Source organism: Podarcis liolepis (genome assembly GCF_965112155.1).
Source record: "Podarcis liolepis genome assembly, chromosome: 12".
NCBI lineage: Eukaryota > Metazoa > Chordata > Lepidosauria > Squamata > Lacertidae > Podarcis > Podarcis liolepis.
In genome coordinates this window covers 33,230,747-33,254,775 of record NC_139563.1, presented here as the reverse complement: position 1 = coordinate 33,254,775, position 24,029 = coordinate 33,230,747, and the positions used below count along the sequence as shown (strand labels likewise).

The window sequence follows — 24,029 nt, the reverse complement described above, 5'->3', positions numbered from 1 at the left end:
CTCTCTCCCGCCTCCAATCATGACTGACTTTTTGCCACCAGTCCAAATTCCAAGGAACTCCTCACAACGACCTCAGCAAGCTTGTGTGAACGTGAGCCCAGCTCTCCTCAAGTTTCTCACAGCGCGCCACATACTGACTCGCCTGTCCCGCTCCGTGCCCCTTTCCTCACGTTCCGCCGCTCCAGACCCGCGTTGCTTGGGGGGCGAGTCGAGAGGGAGGCAGCGAGCCCGCCCTCAGCCCGTGCCTGCGTGAGGGGAAGCGGTTGTGGGCGGAGGAGGGAGGCGGCAAGGCGGCCGGGCCAGAGAGAGGCCTGCCCAGCAGTGTCTCGCCGCCCCAATGGGCGGCCGCGCCGGCGAGAGCAGCAGCGGCAGCAGCAGCGTCGGCGGCGTCTCGCGCAGCCTCCTCAAGATGGCCGCCTCTCCTGAGCGACCTGCGGAGGCGGCGTCGGCTGCTGTGGGCTTGGCGCTACGGAGGCACCGCTGAGGAGGGTGGCAGCCGGCTGGCGCCGTTCCCCCTGCGGCGGCGGCAGCGGCCCCGGGCAGACGTTGCGAGCTGCAACACCATGCGGCGGGGCTAGAGCCGGAGGCTCCCACCGCGAGCAAGGATGTTAGCTGAGGTAAGAGAGCCGCAGGCGAGACGGACCGGGCAGCGGCGGAGGAGAAGAAAAAGGGGCCCGGAGGCTGCAGGCCGCTCGCCCTGCGCGGCGCTCCGAGAGGTCCTGCCTCCGTGACAGCGGCCAGCCGCCCGTGAGAGACTCCTCGGGTCCCGTTTCCACGGCGGCGAGGGCCGTTGGGTCCCTGGATAGTTGTTGTTTTTTACCCCCGCGGGCCCCTGTGGCTGCTGCTGCCGCCCCTCAGCAAGCCGGCCGAGGGTGGCTTTGGGTCGTTTCATAAGGACGTCGGTGTGATGAAGCTGAATGCCCGGCTGCTCCGGTAGGCCTCCTTCGGGAGGCGTTGGCCTCCGGATGCAGGTCCGCACCTGGATTTCCTTCTCCATCCCTTCTCGGGGTCTCCCTCCCCCCCCCCGGGTTAACTGACGAGCACCGGGACAGCTTTATTACCCCGAGCCGAGAGAGAGGCGGCCACTAGCTCGGCACTTTCCTTATCTCCCTCAGTTTCACTCATGTGACCCTGCAGCATATCTCATAAAGGGAAAGCGAAGCGAGTTGTTGATAGTATTGTTCTTGGCGGTGGTAATGTTACGGAACTTTCTCAGTGTAAAAGATCAACCCCGAATTATTTTATTTTTTTGAGGGTGGTTTGGGGTGTGTGTGATGGGACAGGAACTCAAGTCTTGTTTTCTCAGGACTGCCTGCTGTTTAGACTCAGCCAGCCTGAATGGCTTAAACTTTTTAGGGTACTGTAATTAGAATTGTGGTTTGTGAGTGTTGCCTCCTGTGTTGCTGCTCATCTTTTGGTGGAGTGGGTAGGACTTGGGGCCCTTACAAATGTGTTGTCGGAAAAGCATTTCATGTGTTTTGTCCTCTCTGTGTTTTTAAATGTTGTCTGGTTTTTATTTGTTTTTATTTTTGTCAAGCTGCTTTGAGACTTTTTATTGGGGGGGGGGGGGATGAATAAAAATGACTTCCTGTACTAAGTAAATAATAGCAGCAGCAACTTGATTGAATGCTAGTGTTATGCTTTTGATATAAAGTGTGCTAGCTGTGTTCTTCCAGGTTAAGAAGCAAACACTCTTTTACTGCAGACCTATGTACCATATAGTGACTCAGACGTAAGCCCCATTGTGTTCAGTGGCACTATTCCCAGGTAGGCGTGCATAGGATTGCCACCTTGTTATGTTTTCCGCAAAAGTGTCAGCAAGCTTTTAAGTTACACAGAAGTGCTCGAGGCTGCTAATTCTTTGCTGTTGTATTTTTCTGGATACTTAAGTGGTCCAGCTGCTGGTGGTTAATGGGTCAAAAGTATTGTTGAATAATACATTGAATACCTTATGATAACTCAAGTCGCTCACCAGTGCCATGACCCTAAAGGTACTGGCTTAGACCATACTGAACATATGAATCTCCTTCTTACTATGAGACCATTAGTATTGCCTATTCCTAAGTTGGGCCAGCTTTGTGGAGTCCAGGGCAGTGGGTTTTCTCAACCCTGCTCCCCTAAATTCTTTTAATGGATAAGTGCATCTGGGGTTCCTGGTTGCAAAGCAATTGATGCGCTCTTGTCATTAAATTCTGCAAAAGAAATGATCAATAAGATACCTTGCTTTCATGTCATTTCAAACTGTAATGTATGAATCTGAGGACTATGTACAGTATATGAATTCGGTAACTATACGTGACAACCAAATAACATGGTTACTGTTGCCGGCACTAGACATTTCTATGTAATTTGGAAGCTTGCATGCTTTTTCACCAACAGAAATGATGACATAAGAAGAAACTGCTGAATCAGGTCAGTGGCCCACCTCACATTATCAGCCAGATGCCTGTGAGAAGCCAGCAAACAGGACATGAGAGCAACAGTAGTCATTGCAGTTACCAGCAACTGGTATTCAGAGGCATAATGCCTCTGACAGTGGAGATAGATGCAAACATATTATTCTCTGAAGTGGTGTAGGAAAAAAATATTAGCAGATAGTATTTATGTAGTGCTTTGAGTACTCTAAAGTGCTTCACATACATGCCTTGATAATGCTTACAATAGCCCTGTATGGAAATTCACTCTTACTATTTCCACATTGTATATTGGCTGAGGCTAATATATAATGATTCGCCTAAGGCTGCACCTAATCATTGTGAGGCAGATGCATACTTGTTAACTATGCAGTAAAATACGTTTTTTATTTACATTTCCTGTTCATCCTCTGATCAGCTGTTTAAAAGTTCACTTGACCTGATAGCATTTAATGATGTATTGTGACTATTGAAGAAATACTGTTTTGAGAAGTTCTTTTCTCAGGATTTATGTACATTTTTGGTACGTGTTGGACAGGAACTTTCTATTTTGATCTGTCTCTTTCATTTTGTTCAGATATGTACATTCCAGAATGAAAGGTGCAGGGTGGTGCTAGTGGATTTCTATCAGCATAAGAGCTGGAGACGGAGATGCCTTGCACAGTGAGCACTTGACTAATACTGCTATCTATGTAAAATGAAAGGAACTTAAAAGCAGCACTGGCACCCAACCTCTGTATCAGCCTTGCAACTCATTTTGATTAAAAGATATAGCTTGGGGGTAATCAGAAAAGTGTGAGCATGAAGTATTACACATATGTCATCTTTAAATTGCTTACAGCACTGCCCTATACATGTTTGTTTGAAAGTGTGTCCTGCTCTGTTCATTAAGGCTTAGTCCCTAATGTGTAGGACTACAGTCCTAAAATAGCTTCTGAGTATCAATACTTGTTTAATAAGTATTGTAACACAGTTTTACTGGTGCTTTCATTGGATAGTAGTTGTGCATGTTTGACTGAACTTATTCAATCAGTCCTATGTTTCCTTGCTGATATTTTAGTACTAATCCCCCCTGTCAGGGAACTGCCATCAGTGCTGGAGGGAGAGAGCAAAAGCCAGAGGGATTCCAGAGAGCGTCCAGGGATCGGGAGAAGCAGCCCATCTTCTGGGGAAGAGAATCAGCGTAGCACAAGTGGAGAAGGGGGGCAGATGGGGGAAGCGGTGAGGTGGTCCCATGACTCCTTGCCTGGGACCAGCGGGGAGAGTAGGGGTCCTCCGTTGCCCACGCCCTCCTTGCGCAGGCGGCTTCCGCGCAGAGAGAGTAGGAGGAGACTAGGCGTCAAAGAGCTTCTTTGCTGGAAGAAGTTTAAGAAACGCCCACTGACGGATTCTGCCAGCGATTGAGTCAGCCACGGGTAAGTGGCTGTCCGGACAGAAAAGGTTCACTTAGGCAACCCAGCTAGGTGTTTGCACCCAGCCGGGGAGATAAGAACCGGCTTACGCACGAGCAACCCCTAGAACCATTATACCCCCCATGCTTTTTTATAGAAATTCCCCCCTCCCTGCCATTTTTTAAAAAGTTCATAACACTGGAGAGAACCAAATAGATTGCCTAGTTCTACCTTGAATGGAATATCTTGTACCTGAAATGCCTGCAATGGAAGCCTGTGCAACTTAAAATTAAACAAATAAACACACTCAGCAAATTTCCAGGAAAAGGGGATCACCAATACCAACATTTCTTATAGTTACAAAGTTTCCCGCCCTCAACTCACCACTCTAACTTACAAGTGGTATGCTATCCACATTGGCAAAGTTCACAACTTCTAGTCAGTTTTGATTAATGAAACACAAATATTCATCATTCTCAAATATAAGATTGACATTTGTCTACTAGGCATTTGTTTTGCTAATATTTGTAGCAGGGTCTATAGTGGGAGGGGAGGATCGCAAAGCAATGCATGTGTTCGAGAATATTCCATAGTGGAGTTAGAACCGTTTCCTATGCCTTTGCCAGCTTACTGCAGCCGGGGCAGGAGAGGGTGGACATCTTTCACCTGCTTTGGTTTTCTCCTCCCACCACCAAAAAAATTGTTCCCATTGATTGTCAGCTCCAGAATTTGTATAGCTGTGGGATCCTTATGTGGTGTGTGAGGAAAGATTGAGGGCACAAGGAGAAGGAGATGACAGAGGACAAGTTGGTTGGACAGTGTTCTCGAAGCTACTAACATGAGTTTGACCAAACTGCGGGAGGCAGTGGAAGACAGGAGTGCCTGGTGTGCTCTGGTCCATGGGGTCATGAAGAGTTGGACACGACTAAACAACTGAACAACAACAATAAGAATCTTGGAGCTCACTGCTCTCTTGTTGTAGTTTGCTCTTATGAATCAAAAGGTTATCTATGAGATATGGGCATTCACATCTGTATTATAAGAAATACAACATTTGATGACCCAGTCTTTTCTAAGGCTGATGGGCTGGCCATTAATCATGTTATAACTTTGGTCCTCTAGTTTTCCAGGCCACCAGGTTATTGCTAATACAGCAGCATGTGCTGGGACTGATTTGGTTGATGAAAACCATCATCAGAAGAGATCACTGTCAAACTGCATAATGATTTGGTCTAGATTGGAGAGCCAGTGTGGTGTAGTGGTTAAGAGCGGTAGTCTCGTAATCTGGTGAACCGGGTTTCGCGTTTCCGCTCCTCCGCATGCACTCCACTGCTAGGTGACCTTGGGCTAGTCACACTTCTTTGAAGTCACTCACCTCACAGAGTGTTTGTTGTGGGGGTGGAAGGGAAAGGAGAATGTTAGCCACTTTGAGACTCCTTAGGGTAGTGATAAAGCAGGATATCAAATCCAAACTCCTCCTCCTCCTCCTCCTCCTCCTCCTCCTCCTCCTCCTCTTCTTCTTCTTCATCATCATCATCTTCTAGATTTTCCGAGCTTAAAAGTTTAAAGAAGCAAAAGCACAAGTCATTTAGAAACACCAGTCTGCTTATCACATGGTTCACAGCCTACACATTTTTGATGTTCAGATTAATGACATAATAGAACTAAAATTAGGACATATTATTTCTGGGAATAGGAGAATTGCTGACTGTCTACATTTCTTGAAGGGAGCCAGACTCTACTTTTGAAAATAAGCTATAAATTGTTAAAATAACTTTATTAGATAAAGCTGAATAGTTCTATCATTCTATTGCTATCATTCACACCATATTAATAGATATGGGTACCAATAACAATGATTGTTTTATCTCTACTAGAATTTATATATGCAAACTGCATCTTTGCAGTCTTGCTTGGGGTAGGACAAACTATGATGAATAAATCAAAGCAATTACATGCACACAGTCCTGCCTATATCAGTCATAAAATTAAGTTGGTAAAAAAGTACAAAAGTCAGAAATGGCTAGTTTTAAATAACTAAAGCTATTGGGTTATATTCAACATTAGTCATACTCTCAATGGCTCCATTGACGTTAGTCTGTTGACTTCAGTATGTCTACTGACTTACTAAGTATCACCCACTATAATGGGTAGGAAATTGGATTTTGCCAGCAGGCTGTGTTGTTACCTCCCTCACTATTTCTGCAATCAACTGATGCCACAATGACACTGAAATCAAAATATGTAGATAAAGGCACAGTGAGGATACGTGAAGGCCCATGCTTGGAGTTTTGCAAGCCCTGACAATTTGCTGATAGTTGGAGTTTACAAAACCATGGTCGCAGTGCTTAGCAGACCCCACAGTCAACTGATCAGAACTTTAAGCACTGCTATGTACTAGGTTTCACAACACCAGGATCCGGTTTTTTGGATAGATGTTTGGATGCTAGAAGTGCTCTAGACAGGGTGTGTAATAGTCAAAGAAAGGGTACTATATAGTTTCCAGGTGATACATACAATTTCCTCCTTACTTCCAAGTGTATACCTCACCCAGAGGCAGCTGTAGGGGAGCATGACTGGTGCAATTGCATCAGGCATGGAGCTTCTGTTCTGGGGTGCTGGAATAGTCACCACCACTTTTACTCCAATAAAAGGTGAGAGACAGGAGGGCGGGGGCAGGGCTGGCTTTTGGCATCTCACAGGGCGCCGCTGAAATTTGAGATGCTGAGGTCCACCATTGCCTTGGCTCTATGCTTATGGTTATTGATTTCCCAGCCATCCATTCTTGATTTCCCAGCCATCCAAGCATTAATTTATGCTTACCATCTAAACTTGTGCAAATTTGAACTGGCACAATGTATTTAAATAACACATTTTTCGTAATGCAGAATATGGGAGTTTCTCAGTATTTTTGCACCATCAGCTGTAGCTTGTTGTCACAAAATTTTATTTTATCCTGCCTAGTGCAAATATATTTTGAAGAGCATATTTTTTCCTATGTTGAGGAACTTAACTAAGTAGTAGTTCTGATGTTTATATATCCACAGAGATAGACAATTGTGTCTAACACTGACTTTAAATAAAACAATTACTGTACAATTATGCAGACTAAAGAAAATTCTAGTATATTTATAAAGTATAAGCGAAAAGTTCAAACACTATAGGCCTTTCTCATTATGTGATTTATAGCTGCATAGACAAGCACAATTGTGAAACACCATAACTGAGTCATGCATCTATTATAGATTTTAAGAGCTGACTGTGAAAACAAGCTGGGTGACACCTTGTTATTTGCTCTCCAGGCCTTTGCATTAGAACCACATTGTCATCCTGTTTGTTACGTCAAGCAGAGGATACAATATGAGATAATATGTGATCATGCACACACAAAACTTTGCCATTTGGTATTTAGCAACCCCTTTCCAAGTGCCCACTGAGTGGTTGGCCTATAAGGGCAAAGAGGACAGTACTCTGCCACTCTTGCAACCCAGAGCCAGAGGCACTCTTCTTTAACCTTTCCCCCCATGTTATGTCTACCTCCTTGGAGTCTGCGTCACTACTGCCTGGGTATATATACCCCCATAACCCTCCAGGAAAAAAAAGACAAACACCAAAGTCTATCCCGCATGTTGTGGGATTATTTTCACTTCATGCGGTCAGCTGATGTGGCTAAGGGGCTGGCCTTCAAGGCATATTAAATCTAGCGGGGAGCGGGTGTTGACTGGTTGGGTTCAGAGCGTGGTGAATGTTTCATTGCATAAGGCAGTGGTTCCTGTAATGATGCAATCACTCTTAAAGAAACTAGTCCTGGACACCTTGGACTGGAAAAACTATCAACCAGTTGCAGATACCCACTTTTGGGGGCAGATGGTGGAGAGAGTAGTGGCATGGGAACCATAAGCATTATTGGATGGCACAAGTAAACATGCATTGGATTGGACTTGGTGTGGTAAAATAAATTCGTTTCTGAAGGTAATATTTTCTGACTTCTCTATATGAATGATATGGTAGCACTATATGTAATTATTTATTATAATGTGATTTCTAACACAAACATATGCATTTAATCAAAAGAAACTCCACTGTGTTCATTTAGACTTGCAGTCATTGGAGTACATGTACAAGTGCAAATTTGCAGTGCCTTGCCTACCACCAGCCCTGCCTATTGTTAGCCCTGGCTCTGCCTGCTGTTAACTGCCCTTCCCACTGTTCAACCTACCCCAGTGGACACCAGCTTGCATTGGTCATGTCTGGTTGCAGTTGCACACAGAATTCCATGCACACTATGCCACTGGTGCTGCCTGTACTGTGGTAGCAGTTGCTCGCTAGCAGCATAACCCATGACTACCACACCCAGGAAGAAAAAGTTCCTGACTTCACACTTCTGCTGCTGCAAATGCTTGGCTGAAAATATCTAATCTTAGAATGCATGGGTTACTCTTGGGCCTTTGAGCACAGGGGCATTGGCCCTTCTTTGTAACACTGATGGCTTGACACAGGAACATGAGTGGTGAGAAATAAGTTGTTAGGATTGTGTGTAGCTGCTGCTATGACCAAGTAAGCATATAATTGCAAAACATGCAGTATTGCAGGCAAATATGCAGATACTTAGAATTAGGGCATTAAGTGGTAAAAACTTCTTGATATCAATCTTAGTTGCTAGTTATAAGCCACTTATAATTTTACTATTCTCGTGTAGGCTGCCACTGGATTTGAAGTATTGTCACGTGCATTGTTAATAGTCTTAAAGTATCATCATGTGTAATGTCATGTGCATTGTTGAAAGGTACTATACTGCAGCCTTGTAAATAAGCTCGGAATAATTACTAGACTGCAGTACCTTTTCTTACTGGTTTGCTAAGAAATTAGCAGCCTGTTTTTCCATGCTGGCCCTTGAGGAGGTTAAGCCTCTTAGCAAGGCAAATAAAAAGCCTTATAACAAGTGGACTAGCGGAGGAGGGCCGAGTGATCTGCGAGTCTGCTTCAGATTGTAAAAGAGTAGACTTCCATTCTTCAGGTGGTACAGAGACAAAGTGGGCTGCTGGAGGAGGGATGGGGTCCTTCCATGAAACCTTCTCACTGTCTGACATGTACCAAAAATGTACATCAATCCTGAGAAAAGAACTTCTCAAAACAGTATTTCCTCAATAGTCACAATACATTATTAAATGCTATCAGGTCAAGTGAACTTTTAAACAGCTGATCACAGGATGACCAGGTAATTCTGTACACTTGCCTTCCATGGAATCCCTGGCTTCCTATGGCTACTAGGCTAGTGCTTCTATATGTGTCTGCTGTAATGCTTACATCAATGTTTGGCTTTTAACAAAGCACTTTAAGATGGGAAGGTTGACCCTTATAAAATGTTCATTAGTGATGCAGATGGCTCGAAATATGTTGCCTATAGTATCTAGTTTTGTTTCAGGAGAAAGTGCTGGTGAAGAGTGCTAAATGGGGATCTTAGAACAGTGAAAAACTAAAAGGAGATGGACAAAGCAATATGATTATCAGTACATCTTCCCTGTTCCTTCCATGATTATTAATTCAAATGCTCTAGTTGCTTTTCTCACCCAACTTTGGTAGGTAGTCATCTCAACATGCCTTCCATATTCTAAAGTCATTGTTCTTGTTAATAATAATAAAAAAATGAGTTAAGTTTTAAATCTCTTTTCAGTGTAATTCTAGTCTAGAATTTTTAATAGACTGATTCTATTTTTGTAGATTAAAATATTATGTCAACTTGAAATAAAGAGGCACAAGTCTCATCTTCACAAGCTTCTATTTTTGTTTAATGCAGGCATGGATAGACTTCAGGGTGGTGAGATCTATTTTGTTTTTTGAAGGAATGCTGAGGTTCACCAATGGGACCCAGCTGGATGATGGGGCCAATTACGTACTAAACCCAATGAACTGTGAACTAGAGCAGTGTTTCCCAACCTTTTTTGGGCAAAGGCACACTTGTTTCATGAAAAAAATCTCGAGGCACACCACCATTACAGCCCCGTGACGTCAGCGCGCAGCGTCACGCCGGGAGGGACATAAATTGCTAGCAAATTACATAATCACCTCCTTGAGGGCTGGCTCATCTTCTCCGAAGGCAGAACCCCATTAATTAACAGCACAGACTCACACCATAGCCAAGACGAGGGGGGAAAACCTCAGTCATGCACAGTCATGCACATGTGGGGGCTAAATGAGGACGAAGACCGGGCAGAGAGCAGGGTTCAAATCACCCCACCTGGCCAGGACAATCCCTGGGTGCTCCCTTGGGCCACTCGCCTGACCCACCTCGCAGGGCTGTTGTTGCGAGGATAACACGGGGAGAACCACGCGCGCCCCCGGGAGCTCCTTGGAGGAGAAAGTGGGCAATGAATGCAATGCATGAAATATATGAGAGGCGACCAGGTTTTGCAGGTGAGGGGCCCCCGCCAGCCTCCGCTTCCAACACCCGGCGCAACGACGCCGAAGTTTCCCCCCGGGCTCGGCTCGGGGAGCAGTGCTGCTCCCCCCCGGCTCCCCTTCGCCCTCCCGGCTCTCTCTGCCGCCCACTGGGGACCCCCCTCACCTGCCAAGTCCGGAGCGCCGGTGGAAGTTGCATGCATGCATGCAGGGCGCCGCGTTGCCATTGCACTGCACTCCATGCAACGCCTGCACGCATGCATTGCCTTGCACGCCCGCCAAGGGGTCTCCCCGCGGTCCGATGCGTCCCCCTCCGGCGCGGATGCAGCATTGCAAAAATAAAACCCCCCCGACGCAGCCCTACCTGGGGGGCAGCCTCCGCCGCTCCGCCTCCGCGGGGATCCCCGGGCTCCATCCTGCCGCCCGATCTCCGCGGGGGCGCAAGCAGGCTGCACGGGGTCTGCGCGGAAGAGCCCCTGCCCGCCCGGCCGCCGCCGCTGCACTCATTCCATGGCCGGGAGAAGAGCGCTTCAAACAAAACGCCCGGCCCCCCAGACCATGCTGGGAAACGTAGTTCGCGCACCCCGCGCGGGCGCGGAGCCCAAGGGCGAGGGGACTACGGATCCCGGCAGCCCCCGTGCCGGGGACGGAGGGGGAGAGGCCGGGTGCAGGGATGGAGGGACGGGTGGGCGAGCGAGTGAGTGAGTGGCAGCCGCCAAGCCTTGGCCGAGAGCCAGGAAGGGCCTCCCCGGAGGAGGAGGAGGAGGGAGGCGCAGAGCGGGAGGGAGGGAGGGAACCCCAGGGGTCATCTAGTGACGGCGCCCCAATTGAAAATTTGACTTAAAAAAAAAAAATCTTTCAAATTTTTTAATTTTTCCCGCGGCACACCAGGCAACATCTCGCGGCACACTAGTGTGCCGCGGAACAGTGGTTGGGAAACACTGAACTAGAGGAACTTGCATGTATAAGTACAAATATGCACCTGAGTTACCACAGATCAGGAAATTCTAACAGTCTCATTGACAATTATTTTGGGGGGTTTGTGTGTGTGTTGTAGCTGTTAAATAATTGGGAACCAGAAAACATGCCTCTGCAATACAAATAATCCAGAGATCAATCTGCCTTTGCTTGTCTCTTTCTTAATGAACTTTGCTTGTAGTTGTAATGGGGACAAACCTTTATACAGTCATACCTGGGGATAAATATGCTTCAGGATAAGTATTTTCGGGTTGCGTTCCGCGGCGACCTGGAAGTAACAGAGCACGTTACTTCCGGGTTTCAGCGCTCGTTCATGTGCAGACGGTCAAAATGATGTCATGCGCGGAAGCGGTGAAACGCAACCCGCAGACGTGCTGTCACGTCTTACGTTCTATTCAGGATGCGAATGGGGCTCCGGAACGGATCCCATTCGCATCCTGAGGTACCACTGTATATTGAACCTGTTTGCATATTACTGCAGGTACATTATGGGAGTTAGTAACCTATATTGCTGAATTTATTTCTAAATAATAGAGCATCATGATAACACTAATCACCCATGGGTGTAACACCTAGTTACCAGTTTGAGGTCCTGTATTTCTTACTTGCCTAGTAGGAGTTGTTTCAACATTAGCTTTATGTTGCTGTTTCACTTGTCCATGATAGCAACAGCACTATTTCATTTAATGGTATAGTATTAAAATAATAGAAGGTTGATGTCACAAGGTAAATGCCATAATAGACAACATAAATGGTAATGTAGTGTTTAGATGAAGGTCAGTATCATTTGGAGAAATATAATGCTTTGTTATACATAGCACTGTTCACTCATGTCTTTATGTTAATTGCTTAAATTTAGTTTGACTCAGATGTCTTTACTTGGAAGACAACAGGTTTGAAGTTTAATTAATTCTATGTTGTGGGCATAGGTGGAATTAGATCATAACTGAAAAGCAGCTACATAGAAACAAAATAAGGTTTTGTAATCTTGAACTCACCTTTATCCCAGACATCAAGGGTGAGCTTAGCTGACATGCTAAAAGTGCAGTTCTCAGTATGTGCTTTCAGAAGTAGATGTTGGTGAGTTCAGTGGTACTGCCAAATAAGTAGGACCTATGCACAGGTTTGTATTCTAAGCCTAGAATCTTAAGTACACATTTAGTTTTGGAACTTGAATCTCTTTGCTTGATGTATTTTGTAGTTGGAATGTAGAATTTCCATGACCCTTGATTTGGAAGTAACTATGGGATACAGTTGGCTGAATCCCTGTTTTTGAATTTGAGGTATGTTGCATGTGTTCGTAATTCATTGTCTCCCCTTGCTCAGATCACAGGAAGTGGAATTTATGAATTGAGCTTTAATATGTACTTTATGCATATGATTTAAATTGCTTTCTTCCTGACAGTGTGCAGAAAGTCTTAGCCACCTATAAATATCCACCCTAATTCCTAATTTGCTAATGCAAGCATATTGTAGATTATGGACTGCGTCCTACTCTCACTCTTGTTTTCTTATGGAAGAGAAAAGGTAGTATTGTGGCAGGACCACAGCTAGCACCCTCAATTAAAACACAGCGATTCTGTAAAATCTGTAGGAAAAAACCCAAAGGAAGCAGCCTTCCTCAAGCTGGTGTCCTCCAGATGTTGTTGGACTTCAACTCCTATCAGTTGCAGCTAGCAGGCACAACAGTCAGGGAAGCAGCTTGGGAAGGCTGCCTTCAGGGATGGGGAATTCCTCAGAGCAGCCCAGGACAGATTCTGCATTCTGTCAACGCTGAGCATGCTTGATCTCTATTGGGAGAAGAATTCACCCTGAGAGGAATTCATCATATTAGAGAGAGAGAGAATCAAATTGAATCGAATCATACAGTTGGAAGGGACCACGAGGGTTTTTTGCCCAACAACTCTTATTGATCCTCCTTGCCCTTCTGGTCTAGGCTGGTGTTATACCAGATAGCCAGATAGATACAGCTGGGACACAGTAGGGCAGTTCATCAATTTAGGTCTCGGTAATTTATGCCAGGTCAGTCTGCAGTCATAGGAACATAGGAAGCTGCCTTATGCTAAGTCTCACTACTGGTCCATCTAGCTTAATGTTGTCTACCCTGCGAAGCAGTGACTTTCATAGTCCTACCTGGAGATGTTTAAAAGACATTTGGGTTCAGGTATCAATAAACCTGGTTGACAGACCGTATTTTTCACTCTATAGGATGCACTTTTTCCCCTTCAAAAATGAAGGGGAAATGTGTGTGCATCCTATGGAGCGAAGACGCCATAGCCCCGCGACCCTCTCCCGGCTGGAGAGGTGACGCGCGGCTATGGCAGGAGCCTCTATAGCCGCGTGTCACCTCTCCATCCGGCAGAGCGCGTGCGGGGCTAAAGAAGCCATAGCCCCGTGACCCTCTCCCAGCTGGAGAGGTGACGCGCGACTATGGCAGCAGCCTTTCCGCTGCTCCCTGACGTGCTCTTTGGGGCTGGTGGTGGGCTTCCCCCCGCCAGCCCCAAAGAGCAGGTTGAAAGGAACCTGAAGCCTGGAGAGCAAGAGGGGTCGGTGCGCAGTTTTAATAACCAAAATAATAAATAGTGTAATAAACTTTTAAATAGTGTAATAAACTTTTAAGCTAGTAAAAACATTTAAACCTTCAAAAGTGTACTATACCTATAGTCAGTGCTTTTTTCCCCTAAAAAAAAATGTTTATGGGTACTCTCATTTTCCTACTCATGTTGAAATGTTGTTGTTGTTGTTTAGTCGTTTAGTCGTGTCCGACTCTTCGTGACCCCATGCACCAGAGCACGCCAGGCACTTCTGTCCTCCACTGCCTCCCGCAGTTTGGTCAAACTCATGCTGGTAGCTTCAAGAACACCATCCAACCATCTCGTCCTCTGTCGTCCCCTTCTTCTTGTGCCCTCCATCTTTCCCAACATCAGGGTCTTTTCCAGGGAGTCTTCTCTTCTCATGAGGTGGCCAGAGTATTGGAGCCTCAGCTTCAGGATCTGTCCTTCCAGTGAGCACTCAGGGCTGATTTCCTTAAGAATGGATAGGTTTGATCTTCTTGCAGTCCATGGGACTCTCAAGAGTCTCCTCTAGCACCATAATTCAAAAGCATCCATTCTTCGGCGATCAGCCTTCTTTATGGTCCAGCTCTCACTTCCATACATCACTACTGGGAAAACCATAGCTTTTACTATACGGACCTTTGTTGGCAAGGTGATGTCTCTACTTTTTAAGATGTTGAAATACTGTCCCTCAATGAGGCCAAACTTAGATTCACAAAATGTTTAGGGGTCTACATCGCCCCAGAAAAAAGCACTGCCTATAGCACACAACTGCAGTTTATAATTCACCTTAAATATTTTGTGAATATCTTAATTTATGTCTCACATAAGTTCAATCCTGCCACTCACCAGAAAGAACTGAAGTATGTTCACTTGCACTATCATTGAATGAAGCACTATGTAGTTCTCCGAGTCCCACTATGAGCTACTCTAGTAAACCATCCACCAGCTTGTGGAGGATAGGGGGTGTGCCCTGTCCCCATGATATCCCCCAAATGACTCCGTAAAGGATTAACTCCCTTTGCTGTTTCCTCAACAGGATCAGCCCACAAGTTGCCTCCCACAGCCAGATCAGTTTTAGTGAGCTCCACCTGGAAGGTGTTTGGTTTTAGCTTCTAATCAGTCCCAGTCTGGCTGCACTTCATGTCAGTTTGTTGATGAAACAGCAGCAGTTGGTGGAAAAAGCAGGTGGGCTGCATCTTATGGCAGTCTTGTTTTTTTTTCTCTTGTCACCGACTCACTGATACTGTTGGAGTTCTTCTGTTCTCATCTTGGTCAGCATTGAACAAGACAGTTAAAACACATTATTTATACATTCAAAGAAACATTTTTAAATATAGTTAACATGAAGTGAAGATGTTAGACTTCATGAAGTCATTATTTTTATTTTTATAGAATATCTTGTACTTTTGCAAAACCTAACCCAGGGTACCACCTTCATGTATTGTTTCCAATAATGTAACACATGTTTACTAGAAGTAAGTTCTATTGAGTTCAAGTGTTTATACAATGATTGCAGCCTAATTAATATACATCAGACTAGGTTGTCAGTCTAAATTCTATTGTCCTCTTGTTATTTCACAAAGAGCAGAATTGGTGGAACCCCTAATCATCACACCCAAATTGAAAATATTTTTCTTTCAATTATTTTTCTTTGTTTTAATGTAATTGCCAAACAGAAAATTCAATACTACAATTCAGCCTAAAGGAAAAATAATTTGAGCAAATAACTGAAAATTCATCTTTTATTTGAACACTATGCTTAATCAGAATTTCATAGAATTTTAAAATCAAGTAATTACTATGTTAAGGAAGTTTGAATGCAAAGAAATAAAACAAGACCTTTATATAATTACAGCATATGAAGTTAACCAGTAATTAAAAGCAAGACATGGTTGTAAAAATAGATGATAATAAGTAATGAATAAATCATCACTATTTCACAGGCTGGTCCTTGATGTATGGTAATTTTTTTCAGCAACTCAGCAATGAAATACATTACCATCCTTTTTTAAAACAACTATGGGTTCTTCCTCGTCCATGCCCGTTGCTTTGAACTATATCATACTACTGTAATCTGATGTGTTGTTTTCCATCCTGGTTCTAAACACAATTCTTGAAAATCTATTGTGTTCAGCAGGACTTATTCTGTAAAACTTCGATCAGGATTTTGAGTTAAAATACCTCATCATGTACTGTGGAGGGGAATTCACAAGTAGGTTTATACTAACAAATTTCCATTCATGGATATCTATTGGATCCAGATAGTTTTGTTTACTTGTTCATAGAATGAGAAGAGGCACCTTAATGCAGTCCAGCACAGTCCTCTTCCCCACCTTCAAACACTATTTGTCTACTGCCCTTTCTTTTTTCTCCCTGAAGTTGCTTATCTTCTCCAAACTGCTGCATGTATTGGGAGGAAACTCTTCCTTTCTCAGTCCCTCTGGTAAGTGTACAGAGGTGGAAAATCCTGCTATTCATTCTGTTCTTCAAACTGTACTTGGGAACTGCTGAAGGACTTTGCAAGAAGACCAGGGGCTTTCCCCCTTGGTGAGTGAGATTGTTTGTGGATGCCACTTTGGATGATACAGTATTGGAAGCCAGCATTACATGAACTATTTGCCGTGGTAATATATTTACCCCTACGTGTGCACGCACACACATTCAATCAATCAATCAATCAATCAATCAATCAATCAATCAATCTATGTTTTAAGATTCCTTAAAGGCTTGTCAGGTGTCCCTCAGTGGGAGAATAATAATGACAGACAGGCTTTTCTGAAGTACAGTTGCAGAAGGAGTGCTGGGTATGCAATAAAATACATTCATGTGAAGCTACAGAGAAAGCATGGCCACTACTCTAAATAAGCTGATTGCGCTATAGGATCCTCTGCCACGTGCAATGCATCTGTCTGACATTCATGGCTTATTTGGCTGTCAGTGTTCAGTGTTCCTTAAAGGTGAAAGATTTCAAAGCCACTATTATTTCTTCCTCTTATTTTAATAGATCATAATAGTCCTTGACCTGAACTGTTTACATTGTAACAATGTGTTTCTTACAGGAACAGAACAAGGCAATTCCAATTGTCATAATAAACAATGAACTTGTTGCCTGCCAGCCCATAATCACTAGTTCTTATTTCGAGAAGTGAAAGATTATGAAGACAGCTGAATAATGAAGTACTTTTTAATTATGCACCTGTTTAATGCTAGGAAAATGGCAATATTGTGGAATTTCTTTTTAAGGTTATTATAAAAACGGTATGTTAGCAGTCTAATAGAAGAAAGCAGTGAACTTGGCAGATAGGACTCAATGCAACCAAAAATTAAGCACATTTGAATTCCCGTAATTCAGTGGGAGATTTTAAGCCAATTGATAGTATGTTGAAATCAATGGGAATTAAAAGTGCTTTCATTTGTTTGAATCATACTCTTGGTTTTTAATGTCTTTCCTTATCTTGGCTATGGACAGAAGGAAGAAAAGAGAAAGATGAATATTTATCTCTAGTTCTACTGGCCTTATTTGGGAATTCTCTAGGGATTAAAGTTCTATTACAGGGCTTTATTTAAGAGTCAAATACATTTGTGCAGTACTGGTGATCCTTGAAATATGCAGGCATGTGCCTTAGTGTCTGTGTTTATTATAAGTTCAAAAGTTGTTCATACTTTTAGCACATCTCTTGAGAAATATAACTCATTGTACATGTCACAACCAGTTTTGTCATATATATTTGCACCTTCAGATGTTTTAAATATCTCCTGATACTGTCCCCATGACAGCAGGAAAGAGTACAACCCAACATGCAAGTTGTTAAAATTAATCAACCATGCTGTTTTCTGTGAAAGACAGATTTAAAAATAGAATGCAAGATTAGTATTCTGGATCTCTCAATCTTGGGGGGGGGGGTGGATCTATGGAGATGTGCAATTATAACAAAAGGTCCCCCCCCCCAAATGAACTGCTTCTGTGGGAATTTTCTAGAAGCATTCCTGTGTCGAAGAATGCTACGTTGTAAGAAGCCACCTTAAACCATTAATCTGGATATGTTTGACTCGATGACTTACAAGCACTTCAATAATTCTTGAGATGGAAGGAGAATGAGATAGAAACTTTTTCTGATAAAAAGTTTAATTGGAATGCAGATATGTGCAAAAGTCAATGGTCAACATTGTTACCATAGTTTTGGGAATAAGATGTTTGTGTTCTGTGCCTACAAGTTTAAGAAAACACTGGTTCCTTCTTCAGCCAGCTAGTAAAAAGCAATCTATTTGGGCCCACGTCATACCTGCATAGTATACTCTGTGGGAAGGTGAGAAGAATCTACCAGGAAACAAAATTATTTTTCTGCAGCTGCAGGGCATAAAACAAAGTGACATGTTACTGAGAGGCGTACATCACTTTTAATGCCAGTTTTTGGAAATGGCAGGTGGGGAGAGTGCCTTTGTTCTCAAGTTCTGCTTGCAGGTCTCCTGTGGGCATCTGGTTGGCCACTGTGAGAACAGGGATGCTGGACTAGGAAGAGCCATTGGCCAGATCCAACAGGGCTATTCTTTTTATGTTCAGTTCTAGACCAACATTGTAAAATGTCCTGTTTTCTGAGTATTTTACTCTTGCTGGAGTCCCGGCTTGTTCAAGATCCATCTGTCATTTCCAGCCTTGGACAAAATGTGTTAGCATTTCCCCAAAACATCCCTTAGTTCCCTATAGTGTACTATCTCCCATTTGTTGTTGATAAACAGATTTTACTTCCTTCTGGGAATAATCAATTTAAATGGTAAACCATACATGGATTCTAAAGTACTCCTTCGCTTGTTGCCTTTTCTTTTTGAATAAAGGGAAGATAACAAAGATAACCTATAACAAAGAATAAGATCTTAAAATTGAATAGGCTAGTTCCTCATTAAGATTTTTTGTTTTAGTACTGTTTCCAAATTACTAGATGAATGATTATGAAACACAGGGTTTTAAAATATGTTTTTGGAGTTGCTTGCAATCTAGATGGAGAAAGTTGAGCACTTATAAAGTGTATATTGTAGTTTGGACTGTGGAAATGAGGTGCATTTCGTCTCCAGATGTTATTTCAGGATCTTTGGTCAAAGGGAGGAAGTGTTCTCTTGCTCCCTGTCCCCAGCAGACTAAGAGGTAATGATAGCAAATATTGTTATAATATTAAGAGGAACTGATTGATTGCCACAGTTAAGTTCCCATTATCTTATGTATAAACTTGAAGAAGTTAGCGGTTTAGCAACTGATTTTACTTGATTATGTGTTTTAGTAAAGAATGAAAGATACCCCACTCTCCCAAGTGATCTGCAGAAAGAGCCATTGTTATGACCACCCATTTCTTCTACTTCTAGTCTAGAATTATGAGGGGTCAACTAGTGGTCATGGGCCTAGATTAGCTCTGATCTCTACAGTAGGCCATTGGTAAATATTGCTCCTACAGTAATCTTCTCTTCCAGAATGAAGAAAAGCTTGCAAGATTTAGAACAAATTGCTTCTAGAGTCAATACAAATGACTTTTACAAACAGGATCGTTAATGTCCAGGCTCCCACCCTCAGATGAAAGATGCTTGGCTAAGCAAATCCCAAAAGCTTTATTGATAACATCAGCAAACAGTATCACCACCAAGTACAGGATATACAGTGCAACAGTTCTTAAGCAAAGTTCTAAGCAAAGGCATTGTCCCAACACTTGACATGCCCCTCCTGCTCTGCTTTTAAAGAGCAAGGCCTGTCTTTTACCAGTTCAGGGCTGCAGCTAGATTAATAATAATAATAATAATAATAATAATAATAATAATAATAATTTTTATTTATACCCCACCCTTCCCAGCCAAGGCCGGGCTCAGGGCGGCTAACAAGCAATAATAAAAATAAGTTGAATGAATACAACTTAAAAACAAAATTAAAATACAACATTAAAATATTGAAACATTAAAATATTAAAATGTAGTCTCATCGCAGGAGGAGAAAGGAAAAGAAAAAAGAAAGAGGGGAAGGGAATAAAATTGGCTCCAAACCAAAGGCCAGGCGGAACAACTCTGTCTTACAGGCCCTGCGGAAAGAAATCAGATCCTGCAGGGCCCTGGTCTCATGAGGCAGAGCGTTCCACCAGGCCGGAGCCAGAGTTGAAAAGGCCCTGGTTCTGGTTGAAGCTAATCTAACTTCCTTAGGGCCCTGGACCACTAGGGTGTTGCTATTTATGGACCTTGAGGCTCTCCGTGGGGCATACCAGGCGAGGCGGTCCCGTAGGTACGAGGGTACCTAGGCCATGAAGGGCTTTAAAGGTCAAAACCAGCATCTTAAATCTGACCCTGTACTCCACCGGGAGCCAGTGCAGCTGGAAAAGCACTGGGTGAATATGCTCCCATGGCAGATGGGGAGCCTCGCTGCAGCATTCTGCACCCGCTGGAGTTTCTGGGACAGCTTCAAGGGCAGCCCCGCGTAGAGCGAATTACAGTAATCAAGCCTGGAGGTGACCGTTGCATGGATCACTGTGGCCAGGTCGGGGCGGGAAAGGTAAGGGACCAGCCTATGTGATCAGAGATTGCCTGGCCTCAGTTATCCATGCTCTAATAACTTGCAGGTTAGATCAATATAATGTTCTAAACCTGGGGCTACTTTTGAATACTGTTTGGAAACTACAGTTTGTTCATTAAAAAAGCTGTCACATTATTAACGGGGACTGGGGATTATGATTGCATTATGCTTTGCTATATTGAATGCACTGACTCTCACTTTATTATTCTTTTAGCACCAGGAAAAGTAATTTTCATTTTCCTGAGCTTTTAAGCGGCACTTTTAATGATGTTGCTTTTATAATGTTATGGCTTTTAGCTGATTTTAACTTTCAGGGGGTTTTATAAACTGTCCTGGGATTATAGCTGAATGGTGATATTATAGCTATATATCTATATCTATGAATGAACCATTTGTAAGCTCCAGTGATTTCAATGGGAGAGTTCAACATGTTTTTCAGTGTAGATATAAGGTACTTAACTTTGGTAGCATTGTGACGTGTGTTTTGAAACCCCACTTTTAGTAATGTGACACTAGTAAAACTCAAAATAGAAATAATCTACTTAACCAATAAACTGCACCTGAGTGATCTTTATCTCTTGGCTTGGAAATGAAAAGGATTAGTCTAAGTTCAAATGTTCTCTGTTGTGGTCTTCGCAAGAGTATGTACGCACTAACCTTTTCTCTTTGCTTTTTCTGTGGTCCAATTTGGTTTATGGCTATGTGGTAAGATCTGGTATAGCAGGGACAACAGATGCTGCTGTGTTTATGTTGTGCATTCAGTCTAGTGACCAGACCTTCAGGATTGTCTCAGCGCCTGAAGCTAATGTGTGCATATTGGGAGCAGAAGTACATATCATGCTATGTTGCTTTTGTTTCACTGTACTATTTCAGCTAAGATGGGAGATTTAGTGCTTGACTGTTTCTTTCTCATATATATCTCCTGAGAATGGGGAACAAAATCATAGTCGGAATATATCTTCTCCTTTATATGCTGTGTGCAGAGAAAATGAATTTGCCTACTGTAGCCTGAAATAACTGAATCCAGACATTGAGGCTCTATATTTGAGGGAAAGAGGCTAGGGCCTAGGCTAGGCTATGAGGTTGGGATCATCACCCTTTGATAAGCAATGCTGTCTTCCTTACATAATGTAGCAATTTAGGCAAGGGGTAGTGAGTTCCACGAGTCGACAGTGTCCCTGGAAAAATGAAAAGCAGCAGTATCCTGGGCACCTAGTGGTTGAAATAAAGTCAATCATGATGAAGACAATTCTGCTGTAGATATCTCCCACCCCCACTTATGTGATACTAAAACTATATAGAACATCTTTCCTCTTAATTTTCATATGTGGCAAGTTTCACATCCTACAGTAGCCCAATTAATGGTTTCTGTTGTGCTTTGCATGAAATTATTTATAGATTCGTGTGCTCTATTTTTAGTGAGCTGGCTCCATCTAAATAAGCTCTATCACTCACAGTTCAGTTATCTGTCTTGCAGAAAAAAAGACTGATTGCTCTAGCTTTCTTTCTAGGAGCAACTTGATCCTACTTTTGCTACTGGGGAAGCCAGGCACTATTCAGTGAAATAGCATGGTGAAATTTGCCCAGAAGTTCCAGCAGAAGTTTGTTTCTCTTTCTTTCTTCTCAAACATTATGAGATTATCCCGGATCCTTTCTGCATTGCCCCCAGTCTTGGAATTTTGCTGTGTGCGCACATTGCAGTGGGTTAGACTAGATTAGTCCTAGGGTCCCTTCAAACTCTGATTCTATGATTCTGTTTAATGCAGAGCCGGGTTCTCTCTTGCTGTTAAAAGGACTATTTTTTTTAAAAAATAAGAAAAACAACCATATTGCCCACAAGCACCTTGTGTAGAGAAGGTAGTGTTGACATTTACCAGTGAACGTACGGTAATTATTTTAATTAGTAAGCATTAAAGTGTACTGAAGTCCCTAGGTGCTCATATTCCCATTTTCTTAAAAAAGAAAAAGAGAGAGAGATATGGTTTTCATGCATACCACAGTTCTGAGGAATATATTTGCTTTGGGATATTGTAAGATGTATATCTTACAAATCCTTGCAAAATGATATTAAGGCTAAGTAAGCACACTGGCAGCATAAACATCTCTTACAGTAAAGGCTGTGCTGCTGCTGGCATCCTAACTCTTAAGTGACATAACTAACCTAGATAAACCTCTGATGCATCAAAAGACTTGCAGTTTTGCTTTCACTCCACCCCCTTCCCCTCAGGGATTGCATTTGAAAAGAGGGAAGGAGAAGGGAAGAGAAGTCTGTACAGAATTCTGTATAGCAGTCATAAATATGTTTTATATTGCAGCATTTTCTCACACACTAATGAAATAATGGTGCCAAATTAAAGGTCTTTGAGCCCAGTGATATTGGTGGAAGAATTAACTAGCATTTAATGATACTCTAACCAAGTTCAACTGACCTGACCAAGTTCAACCTTTAGCACAGAGTAGGGAACATCTGGCCAGGGGACCAAATGAGAGTATCCAGGCCTTCTGGCCCTTGGGATATTTATATACAGGTAAAAGTCACATCCATTGTCTGTGGCCACACCCTTCACTGGCATGTGGCCCCCAGAAGGTTGTCCATGAAGGAACGGCCCCTTGGGCTGAAAAAGGTTTAACAAGCACTACCATGTGTGCACAACTGGTCAACTATATTCTAGAACTAGGTTTTTTGCACCAGTAATGTTATATCTCTGGCTAGTTCCTGATTCCTCAAGAATGAACAATTTAACCCCCTTCCCTAGTATATTTAATCTTTTTGAACATTCTCCTGGCCCAAGTACCTTGCTGTAAATGAGGGTCAAACTTGATGTGATATTACAGCCAAAGTGCATATGCTGTGTAGTGTAAACAGCACTTGCTGAGCGGAGCCTGGGCTGGTTTGGGATTGTGGAGACTTGGAGAGTGAGGAGAGTGTGTTTAAGCCACTGCTGCCAAGTACCTAATACAAAGTGTGCACATTGATTCCTTTCACACAGTTAATGTCACATCTGGTTTGGCCCTAAGCTAAAGTATGTGCAACTGAAGTAATCACACATTCTTCCCATTTACCATGCCCTCTCTTTCCCCCTGGTTCCTCTGATGTTTCCCTTCTGTCTTTCTTCTAAGGTAGAGACCAGTCAAACCTGTCTTTATAAAGCTCTGTGTATATAGATGGTACAATATAAATAATAAAAAGAAAAATGAGGCCTACCCCTTTAGGGAAGATCACAGGAGCATCTCATGGACTTGTATTGTTCCCCCTCCCGTCTGGACATCTGCCTGCCTGGCGCTCTCTCTCTCTCTCTCTTCCTTTTTCCTTTCTTCATCCTCCTTTCTTTCTTACAAAGGTATTTCTTTTTCACTTTCAGTTTGGAAGCTAGCAATATTTATTGTTTAGGTCACCAGTGCTGGGGGTTGGGTTTTGATTTTTTTTTTTTTTTGGCAAACCATAACTGACTTCTAACCATGGTTGCAAATTTTGGATGTTAAGAATAGTTTAAAAGTAAGTTGTGGCCGCAATAAATTTTGTTTCCCTTTAAGAAGCAACATAATTGTGCCCATGGTACCCCCCTGGCTGAAAGCTGTTGACAAATATCACAACTGTGTGATTGGCATTCTGTGGTGATTCGGTCAGCTTTTTTTCAGACCACCTCCTATGGCAGGCTTAGGGTCTGCATATCCATTTGTGGATTACCTTATTCGGCATTAATGTATCTGAGTTAATTGTTTCTCAGTGAATCTCAGTGATCATCAG

The 24,029-nt window shown here is 43.1% G+C and overlaps 1 protein-coding gene across 7 annotated transcripts in view; it reads left to right on the top strand.

The window, feature by feature from the left end:
• Positions 1 to 302: 302 nt before the first annotated feature.
• The window catches only part of SNX13 (sorting nexin 13), a 66,523-nt gene continuing 42,796 nt past the window's right edge, over positions 303 to 24,029 (top strand). For 2 of the 7 annotated variants that reach the window (XM_083467904.1, XM_083467903.1), the window contains exon 1: positions 478 to 617. In XM_083467904.1, coding sequence (XP_083324030.1) covers positions 606 to 617 — 12 coding nt within the window. In that variant the 5' untranslated portion in view covers positions 478 to 605. Of the gene's footprint in view, positions 972 to 5,529; positions 9,385 to 24,029 lie in introns of those variants that run through there. The other 5 variants (XM_083467902.1, XM_083467901.1, XM_083467900.1 and 2 more) reach the window with 5 other exon arrangements.